The 18247-nt window shown below is 39.8% G+C and overlaps 1 protein-coding gene across 1 annotated transcript; it reads left to right on the top strand.

The window, feature by feature from the left end:
• The first annotated feature begins 639 nt into the window (after positions 1 to 639).
• stmnd1 (stathmin domain containing 1) lies at positions 640 to 17493 on the top strand. Its single transcript, XM_039737361.1, has 5 exons — positions 640 to 758; positions 9912 to 10050; positions 10204 to 10340; positions 11768 to 11902; positions 15948 to 17493. Exons 1-5 carry the CDS (start codon positions 675 to 677, stop codon positions 16236 to 16238), a joined length of 786 nt encoding a protein of 261 aa, XP_039593295.1. The 5' UTR covers positions 640 to 674; the 3' UTR covers positions 16239 to 17493.
• The last annotated feature ends 754 nt before the right edge of the window (positions 17494 to 18247 follow it).

The raw sequence follows: 18247 nt of genomic DNA, 5'->3' as shown, positions 1-18247 counted from the left end.
ACTCCGCGCAGGAAGGACCCGGTAAGTGAACTCAGGTCTCCTTACTGAGAAGCAGCATTGCTACCACTGTGCCACCCATAAATTATATATATATGTATATAGTGTGCGCTTGGTATGTGCGTGTGCCCTGCGGTGGGCTAGCGCCCTGCCCGGGGTTTGTTTCCTGCCTTGCGCCCTGTGCTGGCTGGGATTGGCTCCAGACCCCCGTGACCCTGTAGTTATGATATAGCGGAATAGATAATGGATGGCTGGATATATATAAAGCATGTACCCAATGCAGCATCATACTTTGACACAATCATCAGAAAGTGCTATTTCTCCACAGTTTTTGTAGCTTTTGTGACGGTCACTCCTCAGGTTCTTGTAGTTTCCACTTCGTGATTTTTTTGTTGAGCATTGAACGGCCGCCAGTCACCCAAACCTTTTCTTGTGTCCTGGAATTCGCCAGTAGCAACCTCGACCAATCCCGTTGTGTAACATCGTAAATATTTCACCTTGTCACTTCTAAACAATGGGCAGTACAGTAGCAAAGGCGAGGGCAAGTGTCAAGTCACATTTATTGTAGCAACAACCCATGACAACCTTCGGGCGCCCGTAGCAACGGGAGACGCTGTATAAGAATGCAGTGTGTGGCCCGGGCGCGAAGCACGACCCGTGACACTTCAGCAGCCATCATGGGCTGCGGGAATTCGAGGAGCGCTGCGGTGATTCAGCCAGCGTCGGAAAACCGAAATGGCTGGGCGGACAAGACCCCAAAGGTAGAGATGACACGGCCGGAGCAATGGGGGAGAGAATCGCACGCGAGAGTAGAGAACTTTTTGGAAACTCTCACGAGAGAACGAGAGCTCGGTACTGTTTAAATGGCCGAGCGCTCTGTAGGGAGCATTTACAGGTCGAGCTGTTCTGTGCTCTCATCAGTAAAGAAACTTGTCGCAGCTTGCTAGTTCTTCTCCGCTGCCTCAAAGAAGCATTGTTAACGTAAAGGTCGCGAGCTGTCGTGTGTTATTATAGTTATTCCATCACTTTATTTAAATAAAAAGGTGTCTTCAGCTCTTACGACACGAACTTACAAGTGTGCGACTTTCGTCGGGTGTCCTCTGGTGGCGCTTGAGCAGGTGGAACCTTCGGATCATCGTTCTTTGCAGGCAGGTGTAAGATGCGAAGCAGACACCTACGATAACACTTTCTGTTCTTTCTCATCTGTAATTTATATGTAGTGTTGAAGTTAATGGAATTAACATACTTGCTTGTCTAAGTGATGCTGAAACGAACTGCAAGTTAGATTCATTTAAAAATAACATTTGACTCTTTACCAGAATATTTGGACAAACGTGATGGCCAATAGCACCAATCATCCCAAAAAAGAGGAATGAAATCGTCCCGTTTTCATTGCCTCACAGGTTTAAAGGTTTACATTCCCATCCTTCCATTTCCAAACTCGCTATTCGTTGGCAGGTTAGCGGGAAAGCTGCAGCCTGTCCAGCAATAATCTGGCGCAATGCAGGAACAATCCCTGGACGGGACTCCAGTCCAAATGTAATGTTTAATTACTGTATGTACAGAACTACTATATAATTACCCATTCTTTTTCAGTTCCATAAGCCCTGGCCAAGGCTGCATTGTGCCATTTCCTTTTCCCCAACAGCATTAGATGTAAACCAGGAAACAACCCTGGACAGGATACTAGTGCCCATTATAGGGCAACTCACACCCGACCAATTTAGAGTTTCCAGCTAACCAAATAATAGCTTTGAGATGTGGAAAAATACAGATAGGCAGGAAACATGACAGTATGCAATATATTTTAACATATGTGAGCCTGTGTAAGGATAGAATTTATTACTCTAACCACATTCATACACGTGCAGGTTAAGATGACTTTCGTACTTTAAATGGCGCACTAGGAGTACAAGTGTGTGTATATGGGAATGTGTCTTGAAATGGACTGGCATTTCTTCTTGCATTCTATTCTGGTTTAGTTATAGACTCCAAACACCCACAACTCTGTACTATCATAATCGGTTTTGAAAAATGAGTGAGCATTAATGTTACATAAATAAAACATACCTTCAGCATGGAAGAGCAAATATGATTAGGGAAAATCTAATTGAAAATAATTTTAATTTTGGTTGGAGTATTGAACAATTATTACATTATGTTAAATTATATTTGTCTTACTTGAACAAAAATACTGTATGAAGATACATTGCTTATTTACATTTTTAACTTTACTTTTCCTAGTCATTGCTCTAAAAATCCTGCATTGATAAAAGATAAAATTTTGTTAGTAGGAAGCCAGATTTATGTGTTTATCTATTTGTGTATTTTTGTGGATGCAGATAATCAAGAACTGTCGTTCTTCATTAAAAGCAATTGTGACTTCTAACATGTACTGTGCATGCAATAACACACATGCTGTTGATGTCACTAAATAGTTACAGCCAAGAAACTAATATGACACGACTTATTATGAATGTAAGGTTTAAAATATCTTGTCATTTCATTAACTGATGTCCTTTACCTATTTTCTGCAAGGGTTTTGTTAAAATGTTCATTAACCATACCTACCTCATGCTAGAGATAAGGGAAGTTCCTCATCAATTTTTTTTTTCTAGTTTATATCTTTATTTTGAAAATGATAACTAGTGTATTTATGGCTAGCTTTAATTACTATTCTGTCCACTTATTGAACATATTTTTGACCTACACCTAATGCCAGAAGATCTCATCTCTTCATCTTTCCATAACATGATATTTATTTGGAAAATGTGGTTGCAGAAATTTGTTATATGCATTATGTTAAATTCAATAGGTCTCTGACATTTATTAAAACACAGCACAATTCATGATACAAATGGCAATTCTGCTTGAGTAGCACATAACACTTCAGAAGCACAAAAGTCAAATATAGTAGGCCTGTAATAAAAAGTTAAAAAAGGAAAAAGCTAAATAAATAACTAAATAAAAGATGTACATGGACCTTAAGCTATAACCAAAAAACATATTTTGGCAGGTATTGAAATGTCTGTTTACAGCAGAAGCTTTAATATAAACTATTTTTCCCAAGGCCTGAAATTAAACATTTGGAATCTTATTTTATTGTGCTATATATTTGAGTAAAATGTGTATTTTTCTAATGTTAAAATCTTGAGACCTCTGTATCCGTATTTATTAGTTCTTAAATTGGCTCTCTATGCGGCACGTGCCCCACTGTAGGTTGTTGCCATTTTAACAACTGGTTACTGCTTTGTGAGCTGTGCTTACTCCAGCATCCTTGTGACCCTAACACTGGAATAAGCTGGTTTTCCTAATAAATAGATGGTTGGTTAAATGAATGGACAATATAACATAACCTTCCATCTGCTATTCTGCTTATCCAATTCAAGGTTTAAGAAGCCAGATATTATCCAGACAATACCAAACACGGGGAAAGAGCCGTCTTTATAGGAGAGCTGCTAGTCCCATAACATGACAATTTAATGTACGAAACATAAGAAGTTTGACAAACAAGAGGAGACCACTCAGTCCATCCGGCCCGTCTGTTTAGCTGATAGCTAAGCTGTCCCAGTATCTCATACGAATACTTCTGAAGGGCTGTCAAGGTTTCTGCTTCAGCTACATGTCTCGGTAGTTTATTCCAGTTTCCCACAACTCTTTGCATAAGGAAGTGCTTCCTACAGTTTATTAAAATTATAAATAGGAATGTTACATTTTTGCAACTTGAAAAGTTAACATTTGTGCTGCCATATATAAAATATTAAATAGGAATATTTCACGTTGATTTTTGCAATTTGAAAAACTATTCCTCAGATTAAAAAGTGCCTGTAAGGTAAGAAACATCATTACTTATGAAAAGCAAAAAAAAAAAGCCTAGATGTAAATTAATACCAATATTTTTCATGAGACAGACATTTTGAATATCACCAAGCCATTTTGCTTTTTTCCCGACTGATTTCAGTATTCATATTTCTAAGCACCAAAGTTGCTGCCATACTCCCTGATTGTCCTTAGAGTGTCAGTGGTGCTTATGGCTTCACGTAGGTCAGGGATTATCAAACGTAGTCCGCCTACCCTCTGCAGCTCCTGCTTTGCTTTTTAACCAGTCGGAGAGAGCTATATTATATGGCTAAAGGATTTAATGAAAGTTGTATTTCAGTTCTCAGGAACAAACGTGCTTTCCACAGCTTGTTAACTTTTACCCTTTACATATTTAGAATTGTTTTATTAGTAAAGCATCTACATGATAACCAGCACAAATGTGTGACATAAGATAAAATAACTGGCCCTCTTTAGGGAACAATTGTCATGTATCCTGGTGTCTCATGATTATTAATTGTAGTTTTAAAGGATAAGATTTAAAAGAGAAATAGTCATTACGATAGATGGCACCATATGATTAGATAGATAGATAGATAGATAGATAGATAGATAGATAGATAGATAGATAGATAGATAGATAGATAGATAGATAGATAGATAGATATAGCTTTTTAACCAGTCGGAGTCGGAGAGAGCTATATTAAATGGCTATGGGATTTAGTAAAAGTTGTATTTCAGTTCTTTGGAACAAACATGCTTTCCAGAATTTGTTAAATTTTATTTAGAATTATTTTATTATTAAAGCATTTATGTGATAACCAGCACAAAGGTGTGAAATAAGTTGTTCTAGTGACTCCATTCATCCATCCATTATCCAACCCACTATTTCCTAACTACAGGGTCATGAGGGTCTGCTGGAGCCAATCCCAGCCAACACAGGGCACAAGGCAGGAAACAAACTGTCTGGTGACTCATGCTTGTTAATACAGTCAAGCCAAAAAATGAAAATTTCTGATTTATTTCTCTTGGCTGAAAGTAGGGCACCATCTATCTATCTATCTTGCCTACTATGCTAAAATTAAAAACTATCGATCTATCTATCTATCTAATGTCTTTTCTATCTATCTATCCTGCCTACTATGCTAAAATTAAAATCTATCTATTTATCTAATGTCTTTTCTATCTATCTATCTATCTATCCTGCCTACTATGCTAAAATTAAAATCTATCTATCCTGCCTACTATGCTAAAATTAAAATATCTATCTATCTATCCTGCCTACTATGCTAAAATTAAAATCTATCTATCTCTGTGAGTGGCACTACATAATAGATAGACAGATTAAATTTTTTATACTTAAATCATCACATATTGAGGACTGTTTCTTAACTCTGCAGACAGAGAGCAATACCAAGCTAGGTTACTAAATGGTGACCCCAGTTCAGAGAAATTCAGAAGCCTTATAAGATGTGTAGAGTGACTTTAGTAATTGTTCTCTTAGCGATGAGGGCAGTTAATTCATTTCATTACTGTTAATAATACCTTGGTAGAGCCTGTCTTTGTGTCACAGGCTTTGACATTCCCTGACATTGTCCTTGAAGAGTGTATTGTAGATAACCTAAATGAGTTTGCTGCTACAAACAAATTGTAACTCAATATGATTAGCATTCCAATTGTTTTGAGCTGCATTGTGTTTACCTTTGTTTCCAGGGCATCATTGTCTTCTGGTTTAGCAAGTCCATCTTCATCAGTGTACTTTTGAACCCTGTTAGCAAATTAATTTAAAAAAAAAAAAAGATTTTTAATTGTCAGTGTTGTAGTTTTTACAATCCATGCTCTTTTCTTACTTGTCCTGTTTGCTGTCACAATGAGCAGGTGCCAAGGTAGGAATCAACTCTTAACTAAGAGGCCATCGCGCCGCATGCTGACCTGCACATGAGATGTTACTCAGACTGGATCAGTTTAGAGTGTCCTTTTGGGAATCTAAAAGAAAACATACACAGAAATTGAGGAAATGAGTTTGAAAATAGATGAATCATTTAGTTGACTCTTTTATGGCACTGGTTTGAGTTGGAATGTTTGCTTTTCTGTTACAAGGCGATCAGAGCCTTTTGCAACCACATGTGTAGTAACCAGCCCTGGGTTGGGATTCTAGTCCATGGAGCGGGCAGCCATGTTCAGAAGGTTATTATAATGTTCACAATCAGCCTAACATGCACATTTATGGCAGATAAGAAGAAATCAACATAGACTTGCAAAGAATGTGAAAATTCTACACAGACACTGAGCTGGCTGGGATTTGAATCTGGCTTTATGGATGTGGTATAACAAGAACAGCATAAACCATTAAATATTATGTTTTGAATTTACGTATATTTGTATTTGAAACTTACAAGTTGTTATGTGGCACAGTACAGGAAATATGGAGATCAGGATTCACATTCTGAGTCCTCCCTATGTAGAGTCTGCAAGTTCTCCCTGTGTCTGTGTGGGTTTCCTTCTGCAGTCCAAAGACATGCATGTTTTATTGATTTGGCGATGCTAAGTCGGCCTTGCAGATCGTGTTGTTTGTGAGTGTGCTCACCCTGGTACCCTGGCTTGCTGGGATAGGCTCCAGCCTCCTGCAACCCAGCTCAGGATGTTGTCATGTGCTTCCTTTCTTCAGTATTTAACTTCAACAATTAGCACGGTACCACTAGCCAAACCCTAAATTATAGTAAATGATGTAAAATGAGCCCCATAATGCACTGGTTAGTAATGCTGCTTAATAGATTCAGCATCCTGGGTTTGAATCCCATGCTGGATTGTAGTCCTTGTAGGTTCTGTTTGTCATGTCTTCTCCTACACTTCTAACATTTAGGCTAATTGTCCACTCTAAACCTGGTCCCACCATAGTGTGAATGTGGACGAGCACTTGAGTTGACACTGTGCTGGACTGGTACCCTGTCCAAATCTGGTTCTTGCCCTGCACCTGATGCCAGGCTGAGCACAAACCCCACAACCCAGAACTGGCCTACTTGAGTTTCAGAATGTTGTGTTAAGACAACATGATCTATCTAGTAGCTAACGTAATTGACTGTAAAGTATTTAATCTCCAATACATAGTCACTCCGTTGGTCTCACTTCACATCTCGGTGCACATGCTGTGGACAAAAATCTTACCAGTGTGATTTGTTAGTCAAAATGGATAAAACCAGCAGGTAAAACCACAGTTAAAACAAAAGAAAATGAAGTTTACATTGAGTCAATGAAGATTTTTAATCTTTAATCCAAATAATATTTGATATTTAAAATGCCGTTAATGATGCTTTTAATCTGCTATACAATGAATGCTCTTGGAAAAGTTTATTGTTTGAGGATTAGTTTCCATGTTGCTCAATCTGCTTAAAGATGACACATTTCCACGATCCTGTACAGGTGTTTCAGTCATCTTGGTGACTACTCTCACCATGGATAAAGACAATCATGAGATTTTTACCTGCTGACGTGCGGCTTGAATGAAATCCAATGACTTTAATAGCATTTCTGGATGCCCAAGTCACACCATGATGGTTAGATTTATGTAGAGCTTTTAAGAAACAATACACATGACAGTTTATTCAGTTTGGACCTACAAGAACTTAAAAGAAATGTAAGAAAAATGTCATTACACAAGAGGAAACAAATATATCTTATTTTTATATAATGTCATCCATTGTAAGGGGCATCAGTTTGTAAGAAGTGCAATAGGATGACGAAAGTACGATTGCAGGCCAAACTACCGTATATACTCTCGTGTAAGTCGGGTCTTGAAACCCGAAAAATCGATCTTTAAATCAGACCCGACTTATACACCCGTTCAAAAATATGACACTTAAATTTTTGTTTTCATCTTCTTGCTTCCTCCAATCTCACATCAGTTTCTCAGACTCAGCGAATTTCATTGCAGCAGCGCAGTTACCAATTTCTTTCACCACTTCAACAACTTTTTATTTAAAACAAGCTTCATATTTACTCTTAAACGAACGCTCCATCATAGATAAGGGATGCTCTTACGATAAAGGTGTATGAGGGTGTGAGATACAAAAAACACAAAACAGTGCAAACGTCACTTTGGAATAGTTCGGGTATTACCGCGTGGTCACATGGGCACAATACATAGAAGGCAGTGTACTCTGTGGTTACTCTCTCTGGTAGGCGTTAGCATATCATAATCTCTTGGACCAATACCGTGAGTTTTCCGCATTTGACTTATACGACTGACATTATAAAATACCAGAAATTATACGGTAAAATCAAGTCTTGACTTATCCGCGGTAGAACTTAAACGTGAGTATATACGGTAGTTTAGACTCGGGCAAATCAGTTTGTCTTGGGAGCTCCACATTGATTTCAGGATAGTCTAGTTAGGACCAGGTTCATCCTATCCTCTTCAGCAAACTGGTTTGGCCGAGTCTAAAGTAGTTTGTCCTAAACTCGAGTTTGGCCTGTAACATATACAGGGTGGTCCATATCTAATTATGCAGATCCAGATCGTCTGGATGACTTTGATTTATGCAGCGACGATTCCAGTTCGGCGCGAAGACAAGTCTTAATGTCGTCAGTTTGCACACTTCTCGATGGTCCAGGATTTTTCGGGCGATTTTCTATATAATAAAGTTAATAAGTTATAGCGTACTGAAAATTGCATAATTAGATCTGGACCACCCTATATAACTTGTATGGCTGGGTTAGTACAGCACTCAACTTTACTTACTTGTAAACCTAGAAACACCCCATTATACGTATTAGATCTCCAAGTAAACAAATTCAGTTATTTATTGACGATTATTGTACATAATACCATAGACACTATCAATATTTCTACATAGTCGAAGGCTGGTATACACGTCTTTTGAGATAAGCAAGGAAACTTGAGTAGCAGTAGTATCTTATTTTTATATAATGCTATCCATTGTAAGGGGCATCTCAATGTGCTTTATATATGGTGCGCCTCACTCCGACATCTCTTTTTTTACTATAAAAAAAAAAATCTTGGAAGGTTGGAAGGAGATGAAACGTAAGTTTTTTGCTAAGAGATTTAACGACGCCCGGGGCCGGAAATAAAACAGAGTAGAACATCGTAAAGAATTCAAAAACGTTGGTGCAGTACCCATGAAGAGCAGGTTAGAGATAATGAAAGTACGAAAATTTGAAAGTCTCAAAAAAAAATGATAGTAAAGATCACATTAGCGCTAGCAAAGAGAAATTATTACTTGGTGAAATAACGGAACAGTGAAAAGAGATCGAATATATTGCTTGGATTTAAACTTTAAGTTGGAGATTTGTAGATCGTCTAATTTGTGTTGCCATCAGGGATAAAAAAAGTAGTGTTTCTTCCCAATGAAGAGGCGTATCCGCGAGAATTAAAAGATTTGTTGTTTGCTGAAAGTGAAATCCTGCGAGAGAAAGCATTTCTCATTTGTGTGAATGCTATTGTCAGACACACTTCTGGTAGAGAGAGAGAGAAACGATATTCACTCACGGGCAGTTATACGTTGCGTTGTCACGATGTAATTCCAAACAATATTGATGAAAAAGGAAAAGTGAAAAGAGATCGAATATATGGACATACTGCAGGTGATATGACAAAAATGCGCCGCGCGAGATGCAGAGTGAAGTGAGTAAGTAAAGCGAGCAGGGGGCGAAGCCCCCTAATATTCTACAAATATTAACAAAATCAAGTAATGAAGCAGTAAAATTTGAACACAGCCATTTTAAATTCTATTAATCTATGTTGCCTACCATGGAGATGAGTTATTAATAACAAAAGAAACTAGGGTGTTGTACCTTGTTAGCCACTATGGATGTAATGAGAAGCCAAGCAAATTGACTCCTTTTATTGGCTAACTAAAAAGATTACAATATGCAAGCTTTCGAGGCAATTCCGGCCATCTTGCCTGAAGAAGGGGCCTGACTTGCCTCGAAATCTTGTATATTGTAATCTTTTAGTTAGCCAATAAAAGGAGTCAATTTGCTTGGCTTCTCATAACAAAAGAAACCAAAGGTTGAAATTTTAATACATGATATTAAAAGAAAATAACAAAAAGTAATTAAATGTGTTTACATTTCAGAGGAAGCGTTCTTCACACCATGAACTAACTCTTGGCACCCGGGAAGGATCCGCTATATCAAAGCAAACAACAGACAGTGGCTTGGGGCTAGAAAATGAATTGCCAGGTGCCATACAGGAAAAAGTAACACCAATCAGACGTAAGAAAGACTAATGGTATTTTCTTCCTTTTGATCGCCAAAGTTTTCTAATTGTATAAATGCTGTAACTTTGTAATATACTTTCATGAGCCCCACGGTGTGGTGTTGTGGTGAATAATACTGAAAATGTCTTTTGTTTTTCATTTCACCCAGCTGTAAATGGTCCCACTTTCCTTCAGGAACCAAAAGAAAGACAAAAGTCATCAGACATCCTTGAAGAACTCCAAATGCAAGGAATTATCCAAAAGTCGCACACTGTTGTGAAAAATGGGGAAGCATACGATGTTATGGTAAGGCGTTTTGTTGACAATGATTTTGTAAAATAAATTTAAACAAGCAAACAAAGTGTTGGGGATCCTTGTGAAGCAACATTTATTTCCCCCATTATTCGGAAGATATAATATAGAAATAAGAGACAATCAGCATGATGTGTCAATTACACCTTAGTGCTTCTGCTGGTCAGGAGATCTGACCTTGATGGAAGCTGGAGGCTCAGTCCTTCATCCATCCATCCATCCATTTTCAAACCTGCTATATCCTAACTACAGGGCCATGGGGGTCTGGTGAAAAATGGGGAAGCATACGATGTTATGGTAAGGCGTTTTGTTGAAGGGTGTCAAGATACCTAGACTATGAGATGTTTATTGACAAGAAAGTCTTAAAAAAGTGATAATAGTCATGGAGGAATCCCTCAAGTTCTAAAACTCAAATTTCCTTCAAAACCAAGCTTTCTCTTGGAAACTCTTCAGTTCCAAAGGTGTTTTTGCAATCTGATAATTTTGCATAAGAAAGATTTTGTTCTTGTAGAATAATAGAAAAGAAATAAGACAATGATCTTGTAAAATAAATAAAAACAAGCAAACAAAAGTGTTGGGGATCCTTGTGAAGCAACATTTATTTCCCCCATTATTCGGAAGATATAATATAGAAATAAGAGACAATCAGCATGATGTGTCAATTACACCTTAGTGCTTCTGCTGGTCAGGAGATCTTACCTTGATGGAAGCTGGAGGCTCAGACCTTCATCCATCCATCCATCCATCCATTTTCCAACCTGCTATATCCTAACTACAGGGCCATGGGGGTCTGATGGAGCCAATCCCAGCCAAAATAGGGTGCAAAGCAGGAAACAAACCCTGGGCAGGACGCCAACCCACCGCAGGGCACACACACACACACACACACACACCAAGCACACACTAGGGACAATTTAGAATTGCCAGTCCACCTAACCTGCATGTCTTTGGACTGTGGGAGGAAACCGGAGCACCAGGAGGAAACCCACACAGACACGGGGAGAACATGAAAACTCCATTCATCCATCCATCCATCCATCCATTATCCAACCCGCTATATCCTAACTACAGGGTTACGGGTGTCTGCTGGAGCCAATTTTAACCAACACAGGGTGCAAGGCAGGAAACAAACCTCGGGCAGGGCGCCAGCCCACCCCAGGGCGCACACACACGCACACATCAAGCACACACTAGGGACAATTTAGGATTGCCAATCCACCTAACCTGCATGTCTTTGGACTGTGGGAGGAAACCCACACAGACACGGGGAGAACATGCAAACTCCATCTGATATTTATATGTTTGTCTATAAATAAAGAGGAACATGCTCATTAGTATTTGTTATGAAGAGCTGGAAGGACAGAGGGTAAACATTCACATAAATTATAGTTCCCCATTTCACTGGTCACGTTTATCTGTAGGTGGAGACCACAGAAAAACAGCTGAAGAAACCTCCTCTGCACCTGGAGAAACTGAAGACCAAACAGAAGAAACAAAAACCTGTAACCAAGGAAGAGATTGAAAACAAAATGCGGGCAGTAGAGGAACGACGAAAGGTAAAATTCATGTCATTGTGTTCCTTCCAATTAAATTAAAATGCTGTGATAGGATGCATCTCTATGTGAAACCCTTGGCAAGGTTCCCTGACATTCACCGCAATTGGTTTAATATTATTATACATTTAAATAATATATGACAGGACTGAAAACTTTTGGTTGCTTTTTACCCAGTGAGGTGCGGTGAAGTATTTTCCTAATGTGCCATGCAGTCATTTAGTATCCCATCCAGATTTGCTTTGTACGTCTCGCCCAGTGCTGCTGGGACAGGCGTTGGTTCCCCGGTTCTGCAGTGTTATTTTATGCTAAAATCTGGCTGTTTGATTACAGGGGAGAGGATGTACAAACACAAAGACAAAGGAATTTGGCTAACAGTGACATCAAAATAATGTTTTACCTTTAACTCTCTTATTAGTATAATTGTACTCCGTTGTATTGTATTTGTCCAAATTCATATATACAGTACTAGCCATCCCCCATGGCTCTGCCCGCGTGGTAATCAAACAGGACAAACTTTAAAAATCAATAAACAAAAAGGTATCGCTAGCTATTTGGTGGCATAGTACACTCCAAAACGCAGAGGTAGACCAACTTCCCGCTCCTGACGTCGCGCTTCCCCCTTCCCTCGGCCCGCAGCCTCTGTCTTGGGTTAGCGTGAATATTTCACTCCTGCAAGCGAGCTAAGATTCTTAGCTTGATGAGAGTAGTTGCAAAATCAACCGGAATGTTCAAGCAAATTCCAGAAAAAACCCCTTTGTTAAGTAGATCTCTCGTTCGCTAGCTAAGCGGATGTAAGGTACACGCCCCTTGGCTGGTACGTGAGTGAGGAGGGCCTCGCCCGCCTTCTCCTCGGCCCACTGCGTGTCTCTCTTATTCACACAGATAAATCAGCACCGCAAGTCAACTATGACCTATTGCATCAACTGGAATGTTGTAGTTCTCTCGTGAAAATCGGACAGACAGAAAGACAATGGATTATATATTCTCTCTATTATAAAAAAATCCTGGAGAGAAACAGTAGGGCGACAAGACGTGATCTTCACATTAAGATCACGGAAGACACTTAAAAGATCCACAAGACTAAAGAGATTGGCCACGGAGCGTCTCGCGGGGACCTTAAACATGAGACTTTGTTCCGAGAGATTGACCCAGGACCGTCTCGCGATGACGTAGAACATGAGATTCTTGCAAGACACGGCTTACTTACAACCAAATAGGAGCACAGGGCAGAAACACACTCGGTCATGTTTCGGCTTTGAGTACACACAGATCCAGGGCTCTCAGCGCATATAAAGCGTATAAGGACAATACGTAATGAATGAAGTTAAAGAAGAAGTAAGCAGAGCAGAAAAAACAGATTCAAAAGCGTTGGAGAGACAAAAAAAAAGAAAAAGAATAATCTTAAGTGCAAATTCAGAAAATAAGGAAAGTAATTATCAGCCCGGAACAAGTGGAATTGAAAAAAAAACACGTCCAATCTGGACATTGGCGCTATACACATGCAGAGCAGGTTAGAGATTATGAAAGCAGTGGAGTTTGAAAGGCTAAAAAAAAAAAAATGACACGATACACATGTGGAGAAAGTTAAAGAATATGAAAATAGGAAAATTAGAAAGTAGAAAAAAAAAAGAAAATAAAGATCGCAGTAGCGCAAAACAAACGGAAATTATTACTCGAAAAAGGAGAAATAATCACCACGGACCAGGTGTCATTGAAACAAAAGCAGGATAAAGCGGGGTCAGCAATAAAAGACAGAGTGGAAAACAAAGTAAAATGTCATAAAAAACAAGGGGGCCAAACACATGCAGAGCAGGTTAGAGAAAATGAAAACTGGAATTCGAAAGACTCGTAGAAACACATGCAGAGCAAGATACAGAATATGAAAGAAGAAAAAAACGACAGTGTCAAAACAAAGAAAGTAAAGATCGCATTAGCGCAAAGAAAGAGAAATTATTACTCGGAGAAACAACGAAAAGGTGAATAGAGATCGAATATATGGATATAGATGATATGGCAGAAGTATGTAAATATTGTGAGGCTTTGAAGTTTAAGTCAAGAGAATTTCAAAAATGGAGTTTAGCTCACATGCATTTATTGGTTACTTTGCAAAAAAAATTCTTAACTGCTGATGAAGTCGATTGTTTTGTCTGTGCTGAAATTCCAGACAGAGAATCCTGCCCTGAATTATGGTACAAAGTCATTAAACACATGTCTCACGGACCTCATTTAAAAGATTCAGCATGTTGAGACTCGAAAGATTCCAAATATTGTTTTTACAGAAGTTCTGAAATAAAAGTGAAACTAATGAAATAGCAACAATTCAAAGAAAAAAAAATCTGTGTGTAAAAGTGTGACAGATAGGGGGCGCTCTCGCTCCCTTGAACCCCTGTCCACGACTCCAGACACCAGGTAAAAGTCCAATGCCACAGTGCACAAAGCACCCTCTCCTCCACTATACTCATACAAATCACAAATAAACACAATAAATCAATCCTCCAACTCCCAGACGCGTTGCCACCCTTCCACCCAGCTCAGCTCGCCGTCCTTTTAAATACCCTGACCCGGAAGCGTTCCAATCCCCAGTCCATGTGACTCTCAATCACTTCCGGGTCAGGTACAAGTCCTTTCTTTTCACCCTGGAAGCTCGTCACTCTTCCTCTGATTCACTTCCGGGTTATAGGGCACGGAGAAGTCTTCGGTCCTCCCTGCAGTATCAAAAAACTACATGTCCCATGACTCCCTGCTGGTCTTCGGGGCACCTCCATACTGCAGGGAGGGCTCCATCTGGCAGCCTGGGGGTATTGGCTGGGATGACAAGCCGGCCACATCTCACAATCCGGAAAATCAAAAACGGGGGTTGGCGAGCGAAGCCCCCTAGTATAGAGATAAGATAAAGATTGAAATGTAAATGCTGTGACCACATGAGGGCGCCAGAGAACCCCAAACTACAGAACCAGTAATACAGCACACATTAATAGAATAAAATAGTGGATTTTTATTCTCGGCGGCACGGTGGCGCAGTGGTAGCACTGCTGCCTCGCAGTTAGGAGACCGGGTTCGCTTCCGGGTCCTCCCTGCGTGGAGTTTGCATGTTCTCCCGTGTCTGCGTGGGTTTCCTCCGGGCACTCGGTTTCCTCCCACAATCCAAAGACATGCAGGTTAGGTGGATTGGCGATTCTGAATTGGCCCTAGTGTGTGCTTGGTGTGTGGGTGTGTTTGTGTGTGTCCTGCGGTAGGTTGGCACCCTGCCCAGGATTGGTTCCTGCCTTGTGCCCTGTGTTGGCTGGGATTTGCTCCGCAGACCCCGTGACCCTATTCGATTCAGCGGGTTAGAAAATGGATGGATGGATGGTTTTTATTCTCCTTCCAGGCACGTTTCCCCAATCCTCACTCAACAACAAGCCACAAGTATGTGATAAATATTCAATAATCCCCAATTCTTCCTCCTCCTCTACCTTTGTTGCCTCTACTGACTTCCGACTCTGACACGTCTTTGTGTGGCAGCAGGCTTTCTTTTATGCTTGACCCGAGAATGCTTTCGGTGCCATTCTGTCTCCTCTAGAAAGCACTTCCGGGCCATAGACAAAGTAGGGTGGTTCTGCCCCAACAGTGCCCTCTACCGATCCCATGGAACCCATACAGAGCTGCACTTCCGGACTCCATTTCCCAAGCACCCCTGTAGGCATCCCAACTGGGTTCTCATACAAGGGCCACTGCCACCTAATACATGGGGATGGAACCACTCCTATGTTCCAGCTTCTACTGATCGATCCATTATTTTATACCGACTGGGAACAGAGTTATCTTTCCTCCCTGCAGGCCAATCCATCCATTGTTCCTCTAGGGCGACTCGTCCAGTTAGTGGTACGTCCCACAATGGCATGCCCTACGATGCGTGCAACAAAAGTTGGTCTTTGACAACCAAGAGCTGACACATCTATTGAGGTGCCATAACTGAATGATTTCACACTTATCAGGGACACGCATAAAGCAAGACAATTCATATGCATTGATTTATCTCCTTGTTTCACTTTATCTTGTCCAGACTAGGGAAGAAGAGCTGAAGAAAAAACTTCGAACTGAAAAGGGGATCAGCAGAAGTATAACTAGCATGGAGTTTCGTCCCTTCTCACAAACAGACATGTCTTTGGAGAATGAAGAGGAAGGGAGGATTCGACCGAAAACATCACTGGAGGGAGAACGTCTTGCTTCTTCAAGGAAGAGCCCAGAGAGTGATGGAGTCTCAGAAAAATCCAATGACTTTGGGGCCTTGGAATTAGACCCAGGATTTCGTTTTTCAAGCCAGACCCCTGATGATAAGGAAGATGTGTTTTGATGAGCACTAAGTGTTATTTCTTGTCTGCTTAGTGTGAGAGTTCGGACATTTCCATTTTTAATACGTCTGACTTGATTTTATATTGATATAATATGTAAGCTATCAATAACGCTAAAGTGCCAAAATTCTTCCTAAATTTAGGGATGATTAGCATATGAAGTTTCATTACTGAACGTGAAAATGATGCCACCGAGCATTGTCCATTGTAAAATGTACGTGTTCTTCCTCCAAACCCACCGTCACTCCAATTCTGATTTACACTGTGAAATTGATACGTGCTGAATGGTAACATGGGAGATGAGCTTTGGTTCTTTACCAGGGGTTTTCATTCTCGGTCCCAGGGAGCTTATGGCTGTTGGCTTTAGTTGCAAACAATTAACTAGAGGCTAATTCCTTCGTTATAGACCGTATTTTCAGTTATCATCAGTGAGGTTAGGAATACATAATAGCGTGTGTTTTAGACATTAGGAAATGTGGTGTATATTTCTCATATTTTTTAATCGGCTTCTTCTTAATTTTGATTGCTGATTTTTCTCACAATGCAGCCTCTTTTCAATAATTAAAAAAGGACCTCAGACTAGTTGTCCACCATTTACTTCTAGGTACTGGAAATGTTAAAGAAATGTAATGCCAAACACGTTCCTCGATAGCTTCACAAGCCATTTCTGTTTTATTCCTTTGCTGCTGACGTACAGCTGGTTTTCTACAGTTCTAGTTGAACATGGGAGTTACTCAACACTGCCATGGGATATGATAGGCTCTGACAAGTTGACAGGCACATGGGATACCACATCTAATTGACAGAAGGCACCCACAAGACACACTGTGGACTAGATGGTATATATTATCAGAGAATGTTGTCCAATTGTTCCTTTCACTGACACTCAACACCATTCATTCATGTCCCCATCCACTTTCTATAAGACGGAACCTACAAATGAGGTGCCAGTCCTTCCCAGGGCACATGCAAGCATACAGTATTGCCACATTCAACCTCTTCTCTGACATTTTTACATGTACTAACGAACCAGACTCGTCATCTTTGGGTGGTGGAATGAATGCAAACCGCATACTGACAAATCATCGACCTGGCTAGGATGTCACACTCTTGTTTTGTGAAACTATGAGGCATCATCACAAACTAACCCCTGTAGGGAATGTGTTTAAATTGTTTTTTGGGACATCTTGTAGATTTTTAAGCTCTTGCTTCCAGAAGAATAAAATGTACAAGTGGATGCACTTGTATTGACATCAAGTGGCTGCTTTACAAAAAGAAATGATGTGAATATAAAATTAAACTGTTGTATGAGAGCTCGCTCACTGACTAGTCAAAAACACTCTGATTGATAAAATATTTAACATTCTCAAACTTGCATAATTCAGTTCATGGCCTCAGAGCTGTAGCATTGGGCAGATGGCAGGACCCAATTTTGAACATCACGGGGCCCATTTTAGAACTACCAGTAATGCACACATCTTTGGGTAAGCGGAAGGAAACCAACTCAAATGGGGAAAACGTGGAGACTCCCCCATGAATAAGAACTGAAATTCAAATCTGAGTCAGTAGTAATGAGGACCTCTGCACCACCATGCCACCCACTTTAATGCGCCACTACTGGATATTTCTCCCTAAAGAAGCTGGGAAAAGATCACATAAAGCTAGAAGATGACATCAAGAAATTTTACAGAATTATGACTAACCCTTATTATTAATAAAACTGGAAAAGCTTATGCTTTTCAATCCTGGTTTTGAATTAAAAGCGACTTCAATATGTGCATTAGAGGTATCAGACAACTTAGACAGACAGACAGACTGACTGATAGATAGATAGATTTAATTTTAGTATAGTTTGCAGGATAGATACATAGATTTTAATATATTTAATTTTAGTATAGTAGGCAAGATAGATCATAGATTTACATTTTAGTATAGAAGACAGGATACTGTACATAGATTATAATAAATTTAATTTTAGTATAGTAGGCAGGATAGATACATAGATTTTAAT

This window comes from Polypterus senegalus, chromosome 15 (assembly GCF_016835505.1).
Source record: "Polypterus senegalus isolate Bchr_013 chromosome 15, ASM1683550v1, whole genome shotgun sequence".
Classification (NCBI taxonomy): domain Eukaryota; kingdom Metazoa; phylum Chordata; class Cladistia; order Polypteriformes; family Polypteridae; genus Polypterus; species Polypterus senegalus.
Note: the sequence above shows the minus strand (reverse complement) of the source record. Positions and strands in the feature narration are given on the sequence as shown.

Bases quoted from the DNA above. Each gene is read 5' to 3' on its own strand.
- stmnd1 (XM_039737361.1), top strand. From the start codon at position 675: ATGGGCTGCGGGAATTCGAGGAGCGCTGCGGTGATTCAGCCAGCGTCG. The intron at 759-9,911 runs GTAGAGATGACA...TTTACATTTCAG, and splicing joins GGGCGGACAAGACCCCAAAG to AGGAAGCGTTCTTCACACCA. The intron at 11,903-15,947 runs GTAAAATTCATG...TATCTTGTCCAG, and splicing joins CAGTAGAGGAACGACGAAAG to ACTAGGGAAGAAGAGCTGAA.